A 20,632-nucleotide genomic window follows, 5' to 3' on the forward strand; every position below is an offset into this window, starting at 1 on the left:
TGGTTTTTAATATTTAAATTTTTTGTATGATTCACCAGAAAGCTATCTGGGACTAACCATTTCTTTTTGGGTAATTTTCTGGTTACTAATTCAGTCTCTTTATAGGCCTATTTAGATTTCCTGTATCTTCTACAGTCAGTTTTGGTCAGTGTGTCTTTTGGGGTTGTACACTCAATTCCATTGTACGTGTGGGGGGAGGTTCCCCCCACACCAACAACAAGCAACTCTCTGAGGACATGATGTGGGTATCCTACAATTCAACACAATTCTGACACTATATACCTGGAAGTAGCATCAGATTCTATAGCTTGAGGACTGAGTCCCACAAGACTGTCCTCGCCCCCCATTTAAGATACCAGTTCCAAGCCCAGGTTGTCCCTTCTGCTTCTGACCAACAGGCCACAGATTGGAGGTTTCTGTGACCCTCCTTGGACTTCAGATACCAGTCACAAGTCCAGATTGTTAACCGTACTTCTGACTAACTGTCTGTAGATCAGAGGTTTCCACAAACCCTTCTGTGGAGTCTATTAATTTGCTAGAGAGGCTCACAGAACTCAGAGTCATTTTACTTACTAGGTTACTGGTTTATTGCAAAGGATTTTAAAGGCTATGAATAAGTGGTCGTAGAAGAAATGCATAGAGTGAGGTATGTAGGCAGGAGAGTGGAATTTCTCTGCCGCCTCTGAGCATGCCACTCTCCCCAAATCTCCATGTGTTCACAAACCTAGAAGCCCTCTGAATCCTGTCTTTTGGGGGTTTTTTTGAGGCTTCATTACATGGTCATGATTGATTAAAAACATTGGCCATTGATTCAACCTCCCATCTATCTCTCCTTTGCTTTCTAGGGGTGGGGTGGGACTGAAAAGTGCCAGTCCCCTAATCACATGGCTGGTTTTCTTGGCAAATAGACACCATCTTTTGGTGTAGTCTAAAAGTCACCTTATTAACATAACCAAAGGCACCTTCCTTCATCACATCCCTTAGGAAAGCCTAAGGATTTTAGGAACTTTGTGCCAGAAATGGGGACAAAGATCAAATACATATTTCTTAATATAAATTGCAATATCACAGGGGTTTGTTCATTTCATCCAAATTATCAAATATATTGGCATACAGTTGCTCATAGTATTCTCTCTATTTTCAGTGAAGGGTTGGTAGTAATGTCTCTATTTCCTGGTTTTAGTAATTTGAGACTTTTTTCTTGGTTAGTTTAGATAAAAGTTTATTAATTTTGTTAATCTTTTCAAAGACCCCAGTTTTGGTTTTGTTCCTTTTCTCTATTTTTATATTCTCATGGCTAAAGTTTATGACAGCAAAGGACACAATATATGACCAACAGAGAAAAGAGAGAAGGCACAGGCAAAGTCCATGGAGGGGAGGTGCATGTTTCCAGGTTCTCCTTCCACAAGTACCGCATGGGTATGCCATCTCCACAGCTACAGATGGCAGGGACAGATGGTCTCCGAAGCATTTATGTACATTAGAAATTCTTTAGGACCCCAAAAACTATTTGTTTATGTAGGTTATATCAAATCTGCTTCTGCCTTCAATTTTTAGCCATGTCCTATTTTAGATGAGTAGTTGAGGGTGTTTATTGGATACTTCAAGTAGGCCACTGCTTTATGACAGTGCTAAAGATTTGCTGTCACAACTTCTATTGTTTTTTTACATTTTCCTTCCATGTGACCATGTTTTTGGACAAAGTTTGTGGCTAGGGTGGCTTAGAGCATAATTGATCAGTTCACAATTGAGTGATTGTCGTGGCTTCTCACCAAAACTTGCATGCTCCCCTGTGCTGGTTGGAGAAGGAAGACAGTAGACCCAGGGGATCAGGGTTGGGGGAGGAGGCAGAAACTAGTAATCTAATTTACCCCAGGCTGTTGCTACCTACCACCCTTAGTCAACATACTGTTGGCCAGTGGAAGATCTTAATCTAAGGACTCTTACAGCTCTTCAGTAGCTGCTGATTTTGGGAGTGAATGTCCTTGGGAGTGGTGTCCTTTGGGCCAAGGCTTGTATACCTTATCCTTTAGTCATGATTTTCTTTGGTTTCCTGATAAGGCAAAGCAGAGTTCTCGTGTATGTATTTTCTAGACTACAGTTACGGCTCTGGATTTAAGTGGATATGTTATTCCTTGCCTGACCTTGCTAACAAGAAAATAGATTCTGTCCTATAGGTCTCTTCTGGTACTTCAGGTCCCCTTGCTTCATTAATCTCAGCCTTTAGTTTTATAAAATCTGGATCTTAACTCCATGCCAACAAAATGCCTCTGTTAACATTCTTGCAACCCAAACTTTAAACTAAACCTGGGACAACCAGAGTAGACAATAGAATGTGGTCTGTAGTGACAGAGGTACTGAGAGTGTGTAAAAATTCTCAGATTTTTCTTTGGGCCAATTCAGCCTGCTTTTTTGGTACCTATTTATTTCTGTTCAGAGAGTTCGTCCACCTCAAGAGGCACAGAATTGGCTCACTCCTGTTACAATAGCAATACTTAGACTCCTAGTACTCTTTGTACTCCAACAGCATATTGCATCTTAGGTACCTTATACTTGCCTGACAAACTACTCGTGTACTTGAGGCACTTGTCAGGGATTTCTAGATATTTGAGACCACTACCCCTCTAATGAATCCTGTTTCCTTCCTTACCTGGAACACTCTAAAATGAGTTGCTAGGCAGAACTCCAAGGAAGGGTAACTGACTTTTTCATATGTGTTCTGGGATCTTTAATTCCCACTTCAGGGTATAGTACAACTATAAAGGTAGTCTGAAATTTGTCTCTGACCTTTGCTCTAGACACAAGAAAGTAGCTTAAACTTTTTAGCCCAAATGATAGTCAAATGCATTGCTCTGAACTTCATGCTGGCCAGTTCCAATGGGATATATGTGATTGCCAACACCCCATGCTGTACCTAGATTAATCAGTCAGCAAAAGTAGAGCAGTTTATTTCCCCTTCACTTGTTCTTCTAGGGAGAAAGCCATCGCTCTCATTGGTGAACCTTGATGATACCTGGGACATACTTCGCTTGCTTCCATCTGTGTGGGGAGCCTGGTTGTGGTCTGACCTCCACAAAAGGCCTGATCATCCTGCCAGGCATCAGGGTCAAGTCACTCTTTTCCAATGTTGCCTAAGAGAAAGTAAAGTTAATTAGGATATTTGATTGAGTATCCTGTGCTTCTGAATAGAATTTGTAGCTGGACACGTGAAAGGTGGAGGGTGGAGATGTAGGGGGGCAGCTTCACCGTGGTACTCTGATTACCTTTGTCTTCTCATGGGCCGAATAGGCAGAGCCCAATCTCTGTCTGACCCATATCTTGGCAGGACACCCAGCAGGTCCTCCTGGAACAAAGGTTGATAACACTGTGAGAAATGGCCGCAGGTTTTTTTTTTTTCTGCTGCTCTGGTGTCAGTTGAGCACAGTTTACCACCTCCCTTAGCCTTGAGATAGCCTCAGGCTATAAAATGACTACAGTTTGGAGTTGGCTCCTCAGCTGCCTGTGTTCTTAAACACGTTGGTATCACCCTCTGGGAATAGGGACACTGATGTTGGTTTTTCTGTTTTAAGTTGCATGTGAAATTATAGTCTTGTCTCTTTCTGTCTCTGGCGGTGTGGAGTCGTCACAGCTGTGATAGTAGGACTTGCAGCCCTGCTAGCTGTGGCAGTACTGCATGGCGTCATTCATATGTTCTGTCAGTTCAATGTGATCATGTATTTAAAGCATTCGGCGCAGTTCTTAATATATAGTAAATTCTCAAATGTTAGCTGTTACTTACAGAGTTGTATTACAAATAACACAAAACTTAGAATATTCTTGAAAGCCTAATTCAAGGATTGATAGCCTAACTCCTCCCATGATTAACGATACAAACAACCAGGGGTAGAATAGGCTGAGTAAATCATGATACTTTGGCATTCCTGAAAAGTGTCTCTTACACCAAAGTGTTGGTATTTGTGGTTTTGTTGATGTTATAGAAGTATCTGTAGCTTTTTGTAATGCAAATCAGTTTTTCTTTTTCTTTTTTAGATTTATTTACTTATTTGACAGAGAGAGAGCATGTGCACAAGCAGGGGAAGTGACAGAGGGAGAAGCAGGATCCCCACTGAGCAGGGAGCCTGATGTGGGGCTCAGTCCCATCCTGACCTGAGCTGAAGGCAGACACTTAACCAACTGAGCCACCCAGGCACCCCATCAAATCGGTTTTCAATGAAAAATACTGGCTTTCCTCAATTTAACCACATCACTGGGCACTCCAAATAAATTCTGGTTGTGGAACACATTAGAAGTGGAACTTAAAAAGCCATAAAGGAGAGTTCCAATTTAAAATACCAGAATTTCTAGTTTGGGTTTTTTTTGTTGTTGTTGTTTGTTTTTTTCAGGTAGGAGAAGAGTATTCTATATATTTCTTAAGAAGTTTCTGTATTTTTGAAGTACTGAAAGGCTTACAGATGGAATTGATGTGATGTTTATGGTTGACAACAGATCTGAAGGTAGGAGTTGGGAACTTTTTCCCCATCTAGAAGTTGAAATAGGGACTTCTTTTTAACTTGGTGTTCAGCACTTACAGATAATGTTTATTCGTTTGACAAACATTTATTGAAGCCTGCCAGACATTGTCTAGATTTGCATCTTTTGTGTTGCTCTGAGATGGTCTTTTTTTATGCCTGCCATTTTGGCTATTAATAGCATTGTCTTTCACTTTAATAATGTTCCAGTTTCTTTGATAAATAGTCACCCTTGTATATAAAACAATTCTTGATGTGGCTTAGTTTGTCCTATTCTTTCTTACTATTTCATCTGACCTATAATAGGCCTGGCCATGGCAAACCGTAACATAACAGGTCCCTTTTCATAGTGTTTTGTTTATGGGTGTGTGTGCTTGAGCGTTCGTGTTTAAGATAAATATTAATATGATTATTCCTCCAAGCTATGATTTTTAGTTATTTTTTGCTTTGTAAATTTCTGTAATAAGGCTAAATTACAAATAAAGGAAGCTGTTGGGTTGACAGTTTTTCATTTAAACTACATTCTTTGCATTATATGGATATAGGATACTTTAAAATGAAAAGACAATTCACAAATCTTTTCTTAACCTTGGTGAAGTCTTTATGAAATTTTTATATGAAAATCACATGCATTGTTACATATTGTCTCCTGCAGCTATTTGATTCTTTTTTTTTCCTGCTTCAGAAATTAATTTTGCAATTCATAGCTTACTGTTCATAACTTCTTATATTTTGAATTTTTAGTGACTTGCTTTCTTCCAGTTTTCTCATAGGATGTAATAGTAATAGTATCGTAAAATTTAAAGCCCCAAACTGGCAAACGTAAAGGTAGTTTGTCTAGGGGCACCTGGGTGGCTCAGTCAGTTAAGTTGCTGACTCTTGATTTTGGCTCTGGTCATGATCTCAGGGTCCTGGGATGGAGCCTGTGTGGGGCTACACGCTCAGCAGGGAGTCTGCTTGAGGATTCTCTCTCCCTCTGCCCCTCCCCCTGCACGTGCTCTAGTGTGCGTGCGTGCAAACTCTTTCTCTCTGTCTCTCTCTCTCAGATAAATAAATCTTACTATTTCCAGTATGTAAAAAAAAAAATTTTTTTTTTAGTTAAAACTTTTAAGACCTTTTATGATGACATACAAGGAAACCTCCATGTATCCTCTCTTTGGGGTAGGAGTGTGTGAATTGACTCTGATACAAGGGCTGCTTGCCTCCCAGTGGAGGCCATCACATCTTAACAGCATCAACATACTTATATTACCTGTTCAGACTGCAAAACCTGCCAGATAGGTGGGGTTAGTAGAACCAAACTTTGTGGTAACTATATCTAGAGTCATTATTCAGAGTGTGCTAATTTTACTATAGCTAGTAATAGCAAGGATGTTCCTAGAATTTCCCACAATTGAATATAAAAATCTGTGTTTTGGTGGCTTGATGACATCTGCTCCCATTACTGGGCTGCTTGCTGATCCTTTGACTACTTGACAAAAGTACTTGAGCTGTTGCCAAAGTGGAGAGAGCCTTAAGCCTACAGGCAATCAATGGACAATTATGTACTAACCTACAACTTAAGATACTCAATTTGTTTCATTCCCTACTAGAAACAAATGTGGGTGTATATAATGTGTTCCGTACTTCTCTTTCCTTGTTGATTTTTCTGCCAGTTCTATTCATTATGGAAAATGAGGAATTGAAGTTTTCAACTCTTGGTGAATTACCTGTTTCTCCCTTGTGTTTTTGCTTCTTTTATTTTCATGCTCTCTTAAGGTGTTTTTAATTGTTTTATCTTTTTGTTGGATTGACCCTTTTATGGTTATAAAATATCTCTCTTTATCTCTAGTAAGATTTGGGTGTTTTGTCTGATAATTAGCGTAGACCTTCCGCAGTTCTGTGTGTGTATGATATGATACCTTTTTTATTCTTTCACTGTTTGTATCTTTGGATCTAAAGTGTGTCTGTTGGAGACAGCATTTAGTTAGGTTTTTGTTTTTTTTTTAATCTAGTCTGTCATTCTCTGTCTTTTGGATTGTTTAATCCATTCACATTTAATGTTATTGATATAATGGGATTTACATCTGCTGTTTATACTTTTGTTTTCTAGGTCTTGTATCTTTTTTCCCTCCCTTAGTATTTTCTTTAGCATTGCATGAGTATTTTCTAGTGTACATCTTAATTTCCTTAATGGCTTTTTTCACTGTATATTTTGTAGATGCACAAATTACTTTTAAAAATCATTTTTATCTATCCCTTTAAAGGTGTTAAGTATTTAAAATCTGACTTATGCTTGTGATTTTAAACCATACTAAAAGACTGTCATTGGTACAGAGGTAGAATAGTAAAGAATATGGGGCCCAGTGAGGTTTATTCTTTCGAATTCTGCCAGTCCTAGAGTATGTGTGTACCTGTGTGAATGACCTAATCCCGTAGAGACAGGTTGATACCAGGAATAAAGGGAAGGGGAGTAGAATTTTATTTATTTTTGTTTATAATTTTTTAGATTTTATTTATTTATTAGAGGTCATAAGCAGGGGGAGGGGCAGAGGGAGAAGCAGACTCCCCGCTGATCAGGGAGCCTGATGTGGGACTCAATCCCAGGACCCTGGGATCATGACCTGAGCTGAAGGCAGACACTTAACCGACTGAGCCACCCATGTGCCCTGGGAGTAGGATTTTAAATGTAGAGATTTGGTAGGAGGAAGGTCAGCTCCGTTACTGGAGATGCATATTACATTTACAAGGGTGGGCTTTATAGATTTGATGATGGGATGATGGCAGATGATGCTATTTTTTCTCTCTGAAATATAAGCAAGCTGAGTTAGGGCAGGGGAACATGAGTGTGGGTTGGAGTGGCTGGGGACCAGGGAGGAGAGAAGAGATCTTAGAGAATAGGTGGAATTTAGTGAAACAAAGTAGAACTGGAATTGTTGAGCAGTGTTAAGTTTGATGTTTGTGTTCATGAAGTAAAATCAGTCTGCTAGCTTGTGCGATTCCCCCACCATCCAGAAAACTTCAGCTACTCCTGTGCAGAGAAGGAGATTCTTAAGTTCAGCCATACGTGGGGTTTTTCAGGTGAGTGCCATGATTGTCACAGGTGAAGGGTGATGATGGAGTGGGGTGGAGATTTTGGCACAAAGTTAATTTTTTCAAGAGAAATTAAAATGATAGATCATACAAATCTTGTCTCTGGTAATCTCCATTACAATATATTCTCAAAAGGTTTAATACTTGGTATCTGAAAGTAGAGACTCTGTAGTCAGAAAAAAGTCCAGCAAACAGCCTTTGACTCCCTCCCTCTAAATAGGTAGTTCAAGGATGATTTTCTAGGCTTCAGGGGTTTTTTTTGCCAGCAAAGAAGAGAGAGGAAAAAAGTAACCCCATGTTGGTCCTCCAGGGCTGCCCTAATGTAACAGACTGGGTGGCTTAAATAACATATCTGTTTCTCACAGTTTCAGTCTGGAAGTCCAAGATCAAGGTGTTTGGTTTCTCCCGAGCCTCTGAGCTTGTGGTCAGCCGCCTCCTCTATGTGACCTCACATGGTCTTTCCTCTGTGTGCATATGCCTGATGTCTCTCTTATTAGGACACCAGTCCTATTGGATTAGGCCCTATCCTTATTACCTCACTTAAATGTAATTATCTCCCTGAAAGGCCTGTCTCCAAATACAGTCACATTGCAGGTTAGGGCTTCAACATAGCTTCAACATACGAATTTGGTGGTGGAACGACACAATTTACTCCATAACAACCTCCCACCCCAAGTATGCATAAGAACTAAGAATTTATTAGTCATCATTAACTCTAGTAGAAGTGCTACTTTGTATTATGCATCTGCCTGATCATTCAGTTGTGTGTTATTTTTTTATATCTTTTAAGTGAACTCTACCCCCAACATGGGACTCCAGACTCATGACCCTAAGGTCAGGAGTCTCATGCTCTACCGACTGAAGCAGCCAGGTGCCCCCAGTCAGTTGTGTCTTCCTTTCCTGGGAGAAGGCATGTGAGGAGTACACAGATCTATCTCTCTGGGAGATGTTCTTTTTTTTCTTTCATTTTTTTTTTCTTTAAATTCAATTATAGTACATCATTAGTTTCAGATGGAGAGTCGGTTATTCATTAGTTGCATATAATACCCAGTACTCATCACGTCACATGCCCTCTTTAATGCCCATCACCTAGTTACCCCATTCCCCCACCTACCTCCCTTCTAGCAACCCTCAGTTTGCTTCCTAGAGTTAAGAGTCTCTCATGGTTTGTCTCCCTTTCTGATTTCTTCCCGTTCAGTTTTTCTGGGATCTGTTTTTAATCCAGAAGCATACATGCCTTCTTCAGTCTTGTTTTTCCTCTTAGTGAGAACACTATGACCCATAACTTAATAGATCTCAAAGAGCTGTAGATCGTTTTGGATTTTCTACATAACCTCTGTGAATAGTTAGTTTTATGTTTTCCTTCCTAATTCTTATACTTCCCAGGATCTCCAGTACAGTGATGAATAGAAGGGGCAATAGTGGTGTATGTTTTATTGTCAATCTAAATGTTTAAAGTTACCATGTATCTAAGGAAATTTCTGTTGTTGGTTTGATACAGTTTTCTTCAAATGAATGAATGTTGAATTTTATCAGAGGTTCTTGCATGTGTTGAAAGGAACTTAGCATTTTAAAAAATTATTGTCGTGTTATTGCTTTAATTAATTTTCAAATGACCTAGTATTTCTGAAATAACCCCAATTTGGTCAAAGGTTATCCTTTTTATATGTGACCCCATTTGGTTTGCTAACATTTTGTTTAGGATTTTTGCTTTTACGTTTTTGCAGGAGATTGGCTTCTTAATTTTCCTTTTCAGCTTTTGGATGACAGCATCAGTGAATGAGTTCTGAAGTGTTCTCTCTTTTATCCTTTGTTATATTGGATTATTTCTTTCATAAATGATTGCTAGAATACTCCAGCAAAGCCATATGGGTCTGGCATTTTCTTTGTGAGAAGATACTTAGTTATCAATGGCACTTCTTTAAGGAGATCAGTATTCTTCCTGGTTAGGTGTATTTTTCGAAGAACTTCTCTGTTCCACCTAAATTTGAAATGTATTGGAATAAAATGATTCAAAATAATGTTATTTTAACATCTGTAGGGTCTAGTGGTAACCTCTATTCCCAGTATTACACTTTGTTTAAAGATTGATTGATTTTATAGAGTGAGAGAGTACACACAAGCTGGCTAGAGGCAGAGGGAGAGGGAAAAAGAGAATCCGCAAGCAGACTCCCTGGCTGAGCACGGAGCCTGATGCAGGGCTTGATACCAGGACCCTGAGATCATGACCTGAACTGAAACCAAGAGTTGGCCACTTAACCAACTGAGCCACCCAGGCACCACCACCCCCCCCCCCGCCCCTGCCAATATTACACTTTTACTATGTCATGATCATGGGGCGCCTGGATGGCTCAGCCATTAGGCGTCTGCCTTCGGCTCGGGTCATGATCCCAGGGTCCTGGGATCAAGCCCCGCATCAGTCTCCCTGCTCTGCGGGAAGCCTGCTTCTCCTCCTCGCACTCCCCTTGTTTGTGTTCCCTGTCTCGCTCTGTCAAATAAATAAATAAATAAATAAATAAATAAATAAAATCTTTTTAAAAAATAAAATAAAATGTGATCAGTTTTGTCAGAGGATTACTGATTTTTATTCTTTTTAAAGAATCACCTTCTGTCTAGTTGAATCTCTACATTCGTGTTCATTATTTTGTTTATTTCACTCTGTCATTTCTTTCCTTGTGTTATTATTCTTAGGTAAATGTGGGGGATTGTTTCCTTATTTTATTTTATATTAATTAATTTTTTAAAGATTTTAAGTAATCTCTACACCCAACGTGGGGCTCAGACTCACAACTCTGAGATCAAGAGTCACATGCTCAACCAACTGAGCCAACCAGGCACCCCTCCCAGTCTTGTTTTTAAAATACGTTTATTTATGCTATGAATTATTGTCAAGTGGTATGTGAACGTGGGTATAAGAGCATGTTATGGACTGAATTGCGTGTCCCTCTTTCCCTGTTCATAGGTTGAAGCCTTAACTCCTAATGTAACTATTTGGAGATAAGGCCTTTAGGAGGTAATTAAGGTTAAAAGACATCATAAGGGTGGGGCTCTGATCCAGTAGGAGTGGTATCATAAGTAGATGAAGAGGCACTAGAGAGCGCTTTTTCTCTCTGTGTAAGCATAAAGTGCGTTCCTTATTTCTCAGTTATTTGGCAATTTCTTAGTTACTTTTTTCCCCTGTAATTTCTAGATTGAGTCTACTGTAAATTAATCTGAATTACTGTAATACTCTGAAAATTGAGATTTGCTTATGGCTCAGCTAGTCATATTGATATGACTATTGATATGACATTGATATTGATATGACTATTGATACCAATATGGTCATATTGACAAAAATTCCATGTATGCTTAGAAGGAATGTGTATTCTGTATTTGGGGTGTACTGTTAATATGCTTAAGTTTGTTTAATTTTGTTATTTTAATTTGTCTTCATTTATTATGGTTATAGATTTGACCATTTTTAGATTCATCAATATACTGTTAGTGAGTTTAAGTTATTTTAACCTTTTTCGAAGGCAATTTGTCACTATTTATATAAATAATTTTAATGTCCTTTGACACATTGATTTCATTTCTAGGAATTTCCAGAAACATTTAGCCACAAATATAAAAGCATAAATACAGGAATGCTTAGGGTAGGATAGTTTGTAAATGCAGAGACTTAAGAAACCCAAATAGAGAACTGTTTAAACATAAGCCAATAGAGGACTGGTTAAATGGGGATATACTCAGAAACTTTAATGTTATATAGACAATGAAGTTAATATATTTGTAGTGAAATGATAAGGTATCCCAATGATAGTAATGAAAATCAGACAAAAAGATAAAGTTTTCTTTATGTGTTTGTTTTTTATGTATAAAATTTTCCGAAAGGGAAGCTAACAGTGGACACCCCTAGGGAGTTAGACAATGGGGATAGACAATAAGGACTTTTTACCATGTGTTTGAAATTTTTTGTTTTGTTTCAGTGAGCATGGGTTACTTAGAAAGAGCCTATTAAAATAAATAACAACAGAAAGTATTTGCCACTTCAGTGTAACAAACAAAATCCTAACTATGATGTAGAATGAATTCCTGTAAAACACCCCAGAAATTTTATTGGTCTTTGCCATATTGTTGCATCCTCCTTTGCTCTTTCCGTTGTTTCTCTTCCCCAAATTAAAGATGAATCTTTGGTCTGAGGTGTCTGGAATTATGATAGACATAACATAGGGTAAACTAATTTTCTTGGAAGTGTTACATAGACACATTTTTAATAAAAGATCTTTATTTCCTACAGATCCCTGACATTCAAAACAACTGACTTTTAATACACTGCTGCTACATCAAATCAACAATGAATTGGAATGCAAAACCAGAGAATGTCACCTTACCACCACAGTATCCTAAAAAGCAGTCCTCTTTTTTGGAGCAGGCTTTAATAAATACACTTAACACAACATCTCAAAATTCTTTAAACTATCCTGGAAGTAACCAAGAAGCATGTATGTTTCTTGGTAATTCAAATCCAGTTTCACAGCCACTGCTAAACATCAGAAATTATACAACTCCTCAGCAAATCCCTATTCCTGATATGCATAATGGGACACTTGTGGCCTCACAAACTTCAGTGGAAAGAATCACATATGCAAATGTTAAAGGATCCAAACAACTAAATCACAATTTGCAAATGTCTTCAGGAGTTACACAAAATGTGTGGTTGAACTCACCAATGAGGAACTCTATGCTTTCTCATACAGGGGCAACTGTGTCCCATCAAACTGGTTTTGGAACTAATACACCTAATATACATGCACTACAGAATCAATTTGTAACATCAGATTCTTATTCTATGCAACTACAAATGATCCCTTCTAATTCTGCAAGAGTTCCTGTAACTTATCAAGGAGCCCCAAGACTTAACCCATCTTTATCAGAACGGCAGGTTGATTGGGCACAACAGTATACATCCAGTGGACTGACTTATCCAGATTACAGACCACTTCCAAAGCAATACAGTTACTCATCACGAAGCTGTTTGCAAGAGCCTACTCTTCAGAAACAAAATCCTATGCCATCTACATCATTGCATATTAAAAATAGTCACCCTCCAGATTCTCCACGGACTTTACAGTCAAAGCAGACTGCAGCCATACAGTCCTATCAATATGCAGTTACTCAGACTGACAAAAGACCTCCGCCACCTCCGTATGACTGTAGATACACAAGCCAGCCTTTGCAGAGTACTCAGCATGTTATTAAACAGTCTTCTGTGGACATTCCTCAGAATCAAGAAATGCACTTACCTGAAATGAGGAAAGACTTTTCTAGAAGCTTTCAACAGCATTGGCAAAACCTTAATGAAAACGGCAGCACAGTTGGAAATTCCTGTAACTTGAAAGTAAATACCAATGTCACTCAGGCTTTTAATGAACCTGTTAGATCTTCTGTGGCTGGTGTTCAGACCCTTGCTCAAAATAATCAAGAGAGAAGAATAGACTCTTGTGATCTTACTTCAAATCAAGTACTGGACACAAGTGCCACAAAAGAAAAGTTAGTGAGGGATATTAAAACATTAGTAGAAATAAAAAAGAAGTTTTCAGAACTTGCAAGGAAAATTAAAATTAATAAAAATCTTCTGATGGCAGCAGGTTGTATTAAAACAACTGATACCTCTTACAGTGAATTAGCTCCAAATTCTGAACTGTCTCTGAAACAAACTGCCCAAATCCAGTCTGGACCACAGGTGACCCTAGGGACTCCAGAGGATAAACCACCATCCATGATAGAATCTGCAAAAGAAACACATAGAACACACAGTACAATGAATTCCAACATCCAGGACCCGAATTGGGGAAATCGTAACCAAGTGAATTCTGTTTTACTAAATTCTGTTTATTCAGAAAAGTTGCCAATGCCAGACCAGTTGCATGATTTGCAAGTAAGGACTTCTTTAAAGGCATCAACTCTTGAGATTACCCAGGCAACATTAAATAACACCCAGATTTCATCAGGAAATGTCAACGTTGAACTAAATGTGCCAACAAATTCTGAAACACCTTCTGTTCCTCAGTCTACATCCTTTGAGGAATATGTTTCAAAATATCCAAATAAAAATACGCTAATTCTCAGTTTACTTACATGTAGAGATAAACCTCAGGAGAAATTATTAAAAAATGCGAGCGAAACTATTCAGGGTTCTAAACCACATAGTTTTGAAATTAACCCAAATACCCAAATCACTGGTAACCAACCGACTTTGAAAACCATGGAAACTTCAAGTACTTGTAATATAAATGCCAAGGTTTTAGACAACTCTTTTTGCCTTGAGCATAAATCCTCGACAAGTGGAGTGTCTTCTAAAAGTGACAATCACTTTTCCATGGAATTGCTAGCAACGTGTCTTTCTCTGTGGAAAAAGCAGCCTTCAGAACCTACAGAGGAAAAACAGTATAATGAGTCAAAAAACAGAACAGCAGTTGGAGTTTCAATGCCTGTGGAAACGTGTGATAAGAGTCCATTTTCAGTTGTAGGACATTCTCAGAACAAGATAGTAAACACCTTACAAGAAACAGCTTTGTCAACAGTAGTACAGAATTATGAGTCTTCCAGTGCAACTGTTACAAAGGGAACAGAACTTCAAGTAGCTGTAGTGTCACCCTTAATTCTTTCAGATGTGAAAACATTGTCTGCCAAAGGAATAACACCTGAAGCTGTACCTGAAACACTGTATCCAGTTATTAAAGAAGGCAGTGTTTGTAGCTTGCAAAATCAGTTGGCAGAAAATACAAGTGTTACTGCTCCTTTGAAAGCTAGTCTTAAGGAACCAGTAGCAGGTACCACAACAAACACAAAGGTGTTCTCACCAATTCAGAAGGAAGAGCAAAATGAGTCAACTAATTCAGAAGACACACCTAATAGCAATCAAGGAAGGCATATCAAGTCAGAACCAGATACCGACTATTCTGTGAGTGAAGAGCAAGCCTCATGTAAGTCAAGGAACAGTGATACTGTTAGTGGTGATATGTTACATATTGACAATATTTGTTCTCTTGTTGAAGGTGATACATCTTACAATTCCCAGATAGCAAAGATCTTCAACTTGCCTCCTTTGAAAAGGGTTGAGCCACAGAAATCTCTACCCAATCACCAAGTGACAACTAAGGGACAACAAAAAGGACAAATAGATACCCTCACTGAAAGTAAAGACTTTGGTTTTCAAAATGGTAATTTTTTACAGTGCACAGATGTTTCACATAAAATAACTGATCAGACAGAATCTCTGCAACCTCCAGAAACATCTCTGAAGTATGTTAAAGCAGATAGTGGAATTCTAGAGGAGAGCAGCTTGGACCATATCACTAAAAAAGAAAGCATGGCTAATGATGTGTGTTCGTCTTCTATTCAGCAGGATAGTTGTCCTCAGGAAGTTGACTCGTCCTGCAGTTACACTACCCAAGATCCTGCAAGAAGTGAGATTCTCAGTGATAAGGCATCTGTCTTATACCTACATGATCAGCTGTCAGAACTTTTAAAAGAATTTCCCTATGGTATTGAAGCTGTGAACACACATGAAGGTTTTGTGGCTCAACAAATAAACCACATCCCAAAGGATCAGACTTGTGATAAAACTGGTTGTGACTCCAAGGACTTAACAGCCCAAATACAAATTACAATATTAAACTCAGATCAAATGAAAGAATTATTTCCTGAACATGACAGTCAAGTCTGTGAGGTAGACAAGTTGACGGAACATCAGAAAGAAGAACCCGTAAAAAAAGAAGGAAGCGACCAGTGTGACCCACAAGCAGATACAGATGGAAAGACTGATGATAACTTAATGGATTCAGAGAAAGATGATGTCGGTTGCTGTGCATTGGGGTGGCTATCTATGGTTTATGAAGGAGTACCCCAGTGTCAGTGTAATTCCATCAACAGCTCAACTTCGAAGGAAGAAAAAGGGGAAGATCAGTGTTCTCCTTCGAAGATCAACAGTCATAAACAAGGAGAAAGAACTTCTGATAGAAATGTCCCTGTTGGGTGTAGTAGTCCTCTAAATAATAATACGAAGATTCCTTTGACTTTTCCAGATATGAAAAACCATTTTCCTGAAATAGATCAAGGCAAAAATACAAATGGTATGCCCAAAACAAAACATCACAAATCACTGAAGACAGAACAAGAATTACCAGGTCAGTTTTTATGTAAAGGTGATAAAAAACTAGATTCCATGCAGAGTCACAAAAGAAAAGGAAAACTACAATTTCATGAGATAACTTTTCACACCAGTAGTAAAATGACAAAGTTTTCTCAAGAGAGCCTGCACCAGAAGCTCCTGGCACAAAACTCACGTCCACTAAAAGCAAAGGTGGGTTTTTTGACAAATAAAAATAAAGATCTACGTATGAAGAATAGTTCTTTGGTACAGTCAGTATCCCCAGAGAAAATAAAATTGAAAGCAGGTGGCTTGAGACAAAAAGTTTCGGAAAAAAGGAAGTTAGATGATGGGAGCATACTTGATTCTAAGATAAAGAGGAAGAAATATGATAAACAAGAGCAGAATAAAAATGTGGGAGATGGTTCCTTTAAATTATGTAATTTTTCGTCAATCACAAATGAAAGAGCTAGGGTTAAAGAAAAGGCAGTATCAAATATTAAGTCCTCAGGCTCTAAGGATAGTTCATCTAAAATTAATAGAGTTCTAACACCAAAGGAGTATTTGCAAAGGCAGAAGCACAAAGAAGCAGTGGGTAGCAACGCATCAAAGAAAAGCTATGTGAGAGATGTACCATGTGATTCTCAATACATGAAGCCCAGTAAACTTTCCATGCAAGTAGGGAGTTGTGGGAAATCAAATGAGAGACATAATAGCAGTGTGCAGACTTCTAAAGAATCCTTAAATATTTGTTCAAGCCATGGTAAAAATCTCAAGATTCACCATTCTGAGGAGTCTAAACCATACATTTCAAGAAATGTTAAGGGAATAGTTTGTGGAAAGCAAGCTGATAAAATGTGGATTGATAAAAGCAAATTAGACAAAAGTTTAAGCAGTATAAACAGTGAAGTGGAATTCAGTCAAATGCCTCCTCAGTCAAAGGATCAAAGGAAACTGTATCTGAACAGAGTTGCATTTAAATGCACTGAGCATGAGAGCATTTGTCTCACAAAATTAGACAGTTCACCCAGGAAGCTTAATAAAGAGAGGAGACCGGAAGATAAACCTCAGAGCCTCTTACCTGTGAAAGATGCCACAGAAAAACCAAATATGCTGGAATTTAAATTATGTCCAGATGGACTGATTAAGAATACAAATTCTGTTGATGACTGGAAGGATCTGCAGCCTTGTCCTAGGAAGGAGCAAGCCTCTGTGCAAGGTCTAGTATGATTTTTTTCATGGTGTCTGGTACACTGTAAGGCATTGTAGGTAAACAAGTGGGTTAGCACTACTTACACTATCTGGGTGGCTAGCAAAGGCTTAAATGCATTTGCCATTCCTTGGTATTTGTTTTTCTAAATTGATGGTTCATTGGGCAGTATTTAAGTTTATCTCCCCCTTACTGTAAATTGTCCTGGATCTGTAATGATGATGAGGTGTATGAAATTGTAAGGTTTGCCAAATACAAAGATTTCCCTTTGCACCAAGAAGCCTATATTATGAAAAGCATTCTTTGTGCTGTTAGAAAAGTGTTATACATTATTTCAAGTGTTCTGTTGATTCTCATATGGACTTTTGATTTCAAAGTCCTGTGAATTTGAAGTTTTGGTCTAAATATGAGGAGATAATCGTTACATACTAGTGAAAACTTTTTATACATATGGAAATGGTTCATCTTACTGTCATCTTTAAAATAGTTGGTGACTGTGTTACCGCAAAAGTTAAAGCATTACCAGTAGTCTACTCTTGAAATGGGAGGACCACGGAAGAAATACTGTCCAGTGTTGTTACCAAAGCCAGAGCATAAGCATGACTGTCAGTTAGCTGCTGAATGATAGAACTTTCAGTGTAGTGCCAGGAGGGAAGGAGAAAATAGAGGACTAATTTTTTGTGATAGTAAGGAAACGTGTAGGGGTTGTGGTTATTACATATAAGACATTGTGTTGAGAAATTCAGATTAGAGAACTAAAGGATTTGAATGGCAATCTTAATTTCTCCTGTGATGTTTAGATACGGTATCTGTTGGGGCACAGAAAGTTACGACGTAAATATAAGTTACCTTTTCTTGAAAGGAGATAGGATATATGATAAAATAGAGTTCAGAATTCATTTTGCAAAGTATTGGTGATTTCACTTGGCTTTATAAATAGATCTTTGGAAAGTGAGGCATGGGTGTAATAAGAACATTAGAAGTAGGTGGGGGCAATGGGAATGACTCTCTGTCTCATGTGCCCTTAAGTACCTTGAGATTTGTTGTTCAGCCTAAGAGGAAGAAACATAATTCCATAATGAAGGTAAACTTTTAAAGCAGCTCCTTTTCCGTTTATGATTCGGGCGTTTGAAATGGAAGAAGGCAGTTTTCAGGCTTCTTTTAGACTTGAGTTATATGTGAATATATTATTTAATACTTTTTAAAGTCTGTTTTATGCTTATATGATTTTCCTTCATTATAGTACTAAAAGAGATATGAATGCAATTTCTAGAGATCTGAAATCAATATTTAAATAGTTTCAGGAATAAAAAGTACAAAAGAAGACTGGTTAAGAGGTGTAACTGAGGAGAAAAGGATGCCAGAAGCTAACCAAGAAATAGGTAAAATCATCATCTATTTAAGTTTTTATTTTATTTATTGGGCACTCGATTATAGTTGGATTATAGTTAATGAAACTATTGTGAAATTTGATTTTTATGCGTACTTGTAGTGATTCAATATTTGTGTGTGTGAGTGGTAGGAAGATATTTTTTGATATTTTTGTCATACTGTGGTGAGGGGAAGGAGTTCCTCTTAACAAGAAAATATTTCTTACCATGAGTTAGGTAAGGGGTTGGCATACTTTTTCTCTGTAGGACTAGATAGTAAATACTAGGTTTTGCAGATTATAAGATCTCCTAAATACTTATCTCTGACACTAGTGAGAAAATGGCAGTAGAACAATAAATGAATGAGTATGGGCTATGTTTCAATTAAACTTTACCAAATCGGATTAGAGGCTGGGCTTGGCCTGTAGGCCATGTCCTGTTTGCCAGCTCTTGAGTTGGGTTATTTACAAGTTAATCCATTTAATTCTCAAATCCAGGTAGACGGGGATGTCCCCATTTTATCAATGGGAGGTTAGATCATTTGACTGAAATTCCATGACTAGTAACTGAATAGGCACTTTAACTGGATCCCTTCTTTTGAAAGTTAATTAAGTGTGGAATTTCAATTATTTTGATGATAAGAGACTGAACCTCCTAGTTAAAATTTCATTTTGCAATGAAGGGATTTGGGCTGAGGGCCAACCAGAAAAACCAAAGCTTTCAGCATCTGATTTAATTAATAGAATGAATGGACTTTGTTTTTAGGGTTTTGCATTGAGAACTAGAAACTAGGGTTCAGGAGTTTTATCTTCCTTTTGGTTAATTGAATATGCAAAGACAAAGAGTATGGAATTCCTTGCAAATGGAGGAAGGAGAATTTCACCATGAGCAACAATAAAGAGAGGAAGTGTGACAAAGTTGAGAAGAGAGCTTAAATATTATAAGCCTGTAGAAATGAAGTCTACACATTAAAGATGCATATAGGAAAACACTAAGTTGAATCGAAGACTCAACGAAGGAAGAAATGCACTCTTAATCAGAACAGGAAAACATCTGAAAGAGGGGAAAATGAATTTTAAGAGTTGTGAGAGGAGAAAACACTTCTAAAGTTGAACACAGGAATTTGAAAATGAGAAAGATGGAAGTGGGCATGGAGATTGGGCAAGAAAGGTCCTGGGAAATAGGAGAGACATTACCTCATAGAGAAGGTCAGAGGCACGATTGGAATCTGAATCTGAAAATACGGATGTCTGCACAGATTGACCAGAGATAAGCATGAGCTAAATGAGAGACATAAAGATAGCCACAAATAGGATGAACAATAAACTGAAGTTGAATAAACATCAGTACTCAAAATCATGATGAAAAAAATACAAATTGGGGCACAAGCTCAAGGAGATCTGAAGCAGGGTAGAGAAAAGCCAAGATACAAGTCACAGCTCTGTCAAAAGTATAAGATCAAATTACCAGGTTGTACCTGAAACTAATATTGTATGTCAGTTTTATTTCAATCAAAAAGTAAAGGCAAGTAAAATTCACCTGTAATCTAAAAAAGCCTGATGAGCTTCAGGGAAAGTGTGAAAGACAGAACAAATACCAAGATGAAGAGGTGGACAACGTGAACCAGCGTGAAGAGAGAGAAAAAACAAATGTCATGAACTCCCAAACAGATGCAAAGAAACATTTTTGGATAATTATACATATAAATTTGGTAGCAAAGATTGGAGTGTAGATGGTGCAAGTTGTAAAACCATATCAAGTCAGAGTAAAGTACAGAGAAGAAGAAGTTACAGAATCCAATGGAAAATGACTTAGGGACCCATCTGGGGTATCAGTATTACATTATAAAAGAAAGCTAATGAGGATGTACAAGGATTTGAATCATGTAAAGAACCAAGAGGGCAAAATACTTGACTTGCTAGAGCAGCAGAAAAAGATAAAACAAGACTATTTCTAGGAAAGAATGGCTAGAGTGGGGATGAAAACCATGGGAATTCTAAATAGGAGGAATGGCTACCGAGAAATAGAGGCACATCTAGAAATGCAAGAAGTAGGAAAAACTGGGCCCATCAAAAAGATAATGAGGCTAATGCAATGCTTGAAATGGTCTAACAAAACAGAAAAACTACAGACATGTCTTAGAATACTTAATGTATAGCAAGGGCAGAGTGTTAAAATTGTCTTTTCCATTCAGTGGTTGGGACTGGCTGATAATATACTTTTTATTTTGCTAGTTTAGATAGCTGTTAAAAAGGTCACATCTATAATAGTGTGCAAATGGTAGTAGAACAGAATAGCCCTGGGCTGTGAAGATGGGATGAGAGTAGAAAATAGT

At 37.9% G+C, this 20,632-nt stretch overlaps 1 protein-coding gene across 14 annotated transcripts in view; it reads left to right on the forward strand.

Moving 5' to 3' along the window:
- The window catches only part of RESF1 (retroelement silencing factor 1), a 241,149-nt gene that overhangs the window by 194,481 nt on the left and 26,036 nt on the right, over positions 1–20,632 (forward strand). For 12 of the 14 annotated variants that reach the window (XR_008955925.1, XM_057303218.1, XM_057303217.1 and 9 more), the window contains 2 exons: positions 11,863–16,936; positions 18,226–18,309. Coding sequence is in view for 13 of the 14 variants with exons in the window: in XM_057303218.1 (XP_057159201.1) it covers positions 11,920–16,936; positions 18,226–18,309 (5,101 nt within the window). In the remaining variant the exon portion in view is untranslated. Of the gene's footprint in view, positions 1–2,973; positions 4,494–6,759; positions 7,569–11,862; positions 16,937–18,225; positions 18,310–20,632 lie in introns of those variants that run through there. The other 2 variants (XM_057303219.1, XM_044385563.3) reach the window with 2 other exon arrangements.

Source organism: Ursus arctos, unplaced genomic scaffold (assembly GCF_023065955.2).
Source record: "Ursus arctos isolate Adak ecotype North America unplaced genomic scaffold, UrsArc2.0 scaffold_26, whole genome shotgun sequence".
NCBI classification, from domain to species: Eukaryota; Metazoa; Chordata; class Mammalia; order Carnivora; family Ursidae; genus Ursus; species Ursus arctos.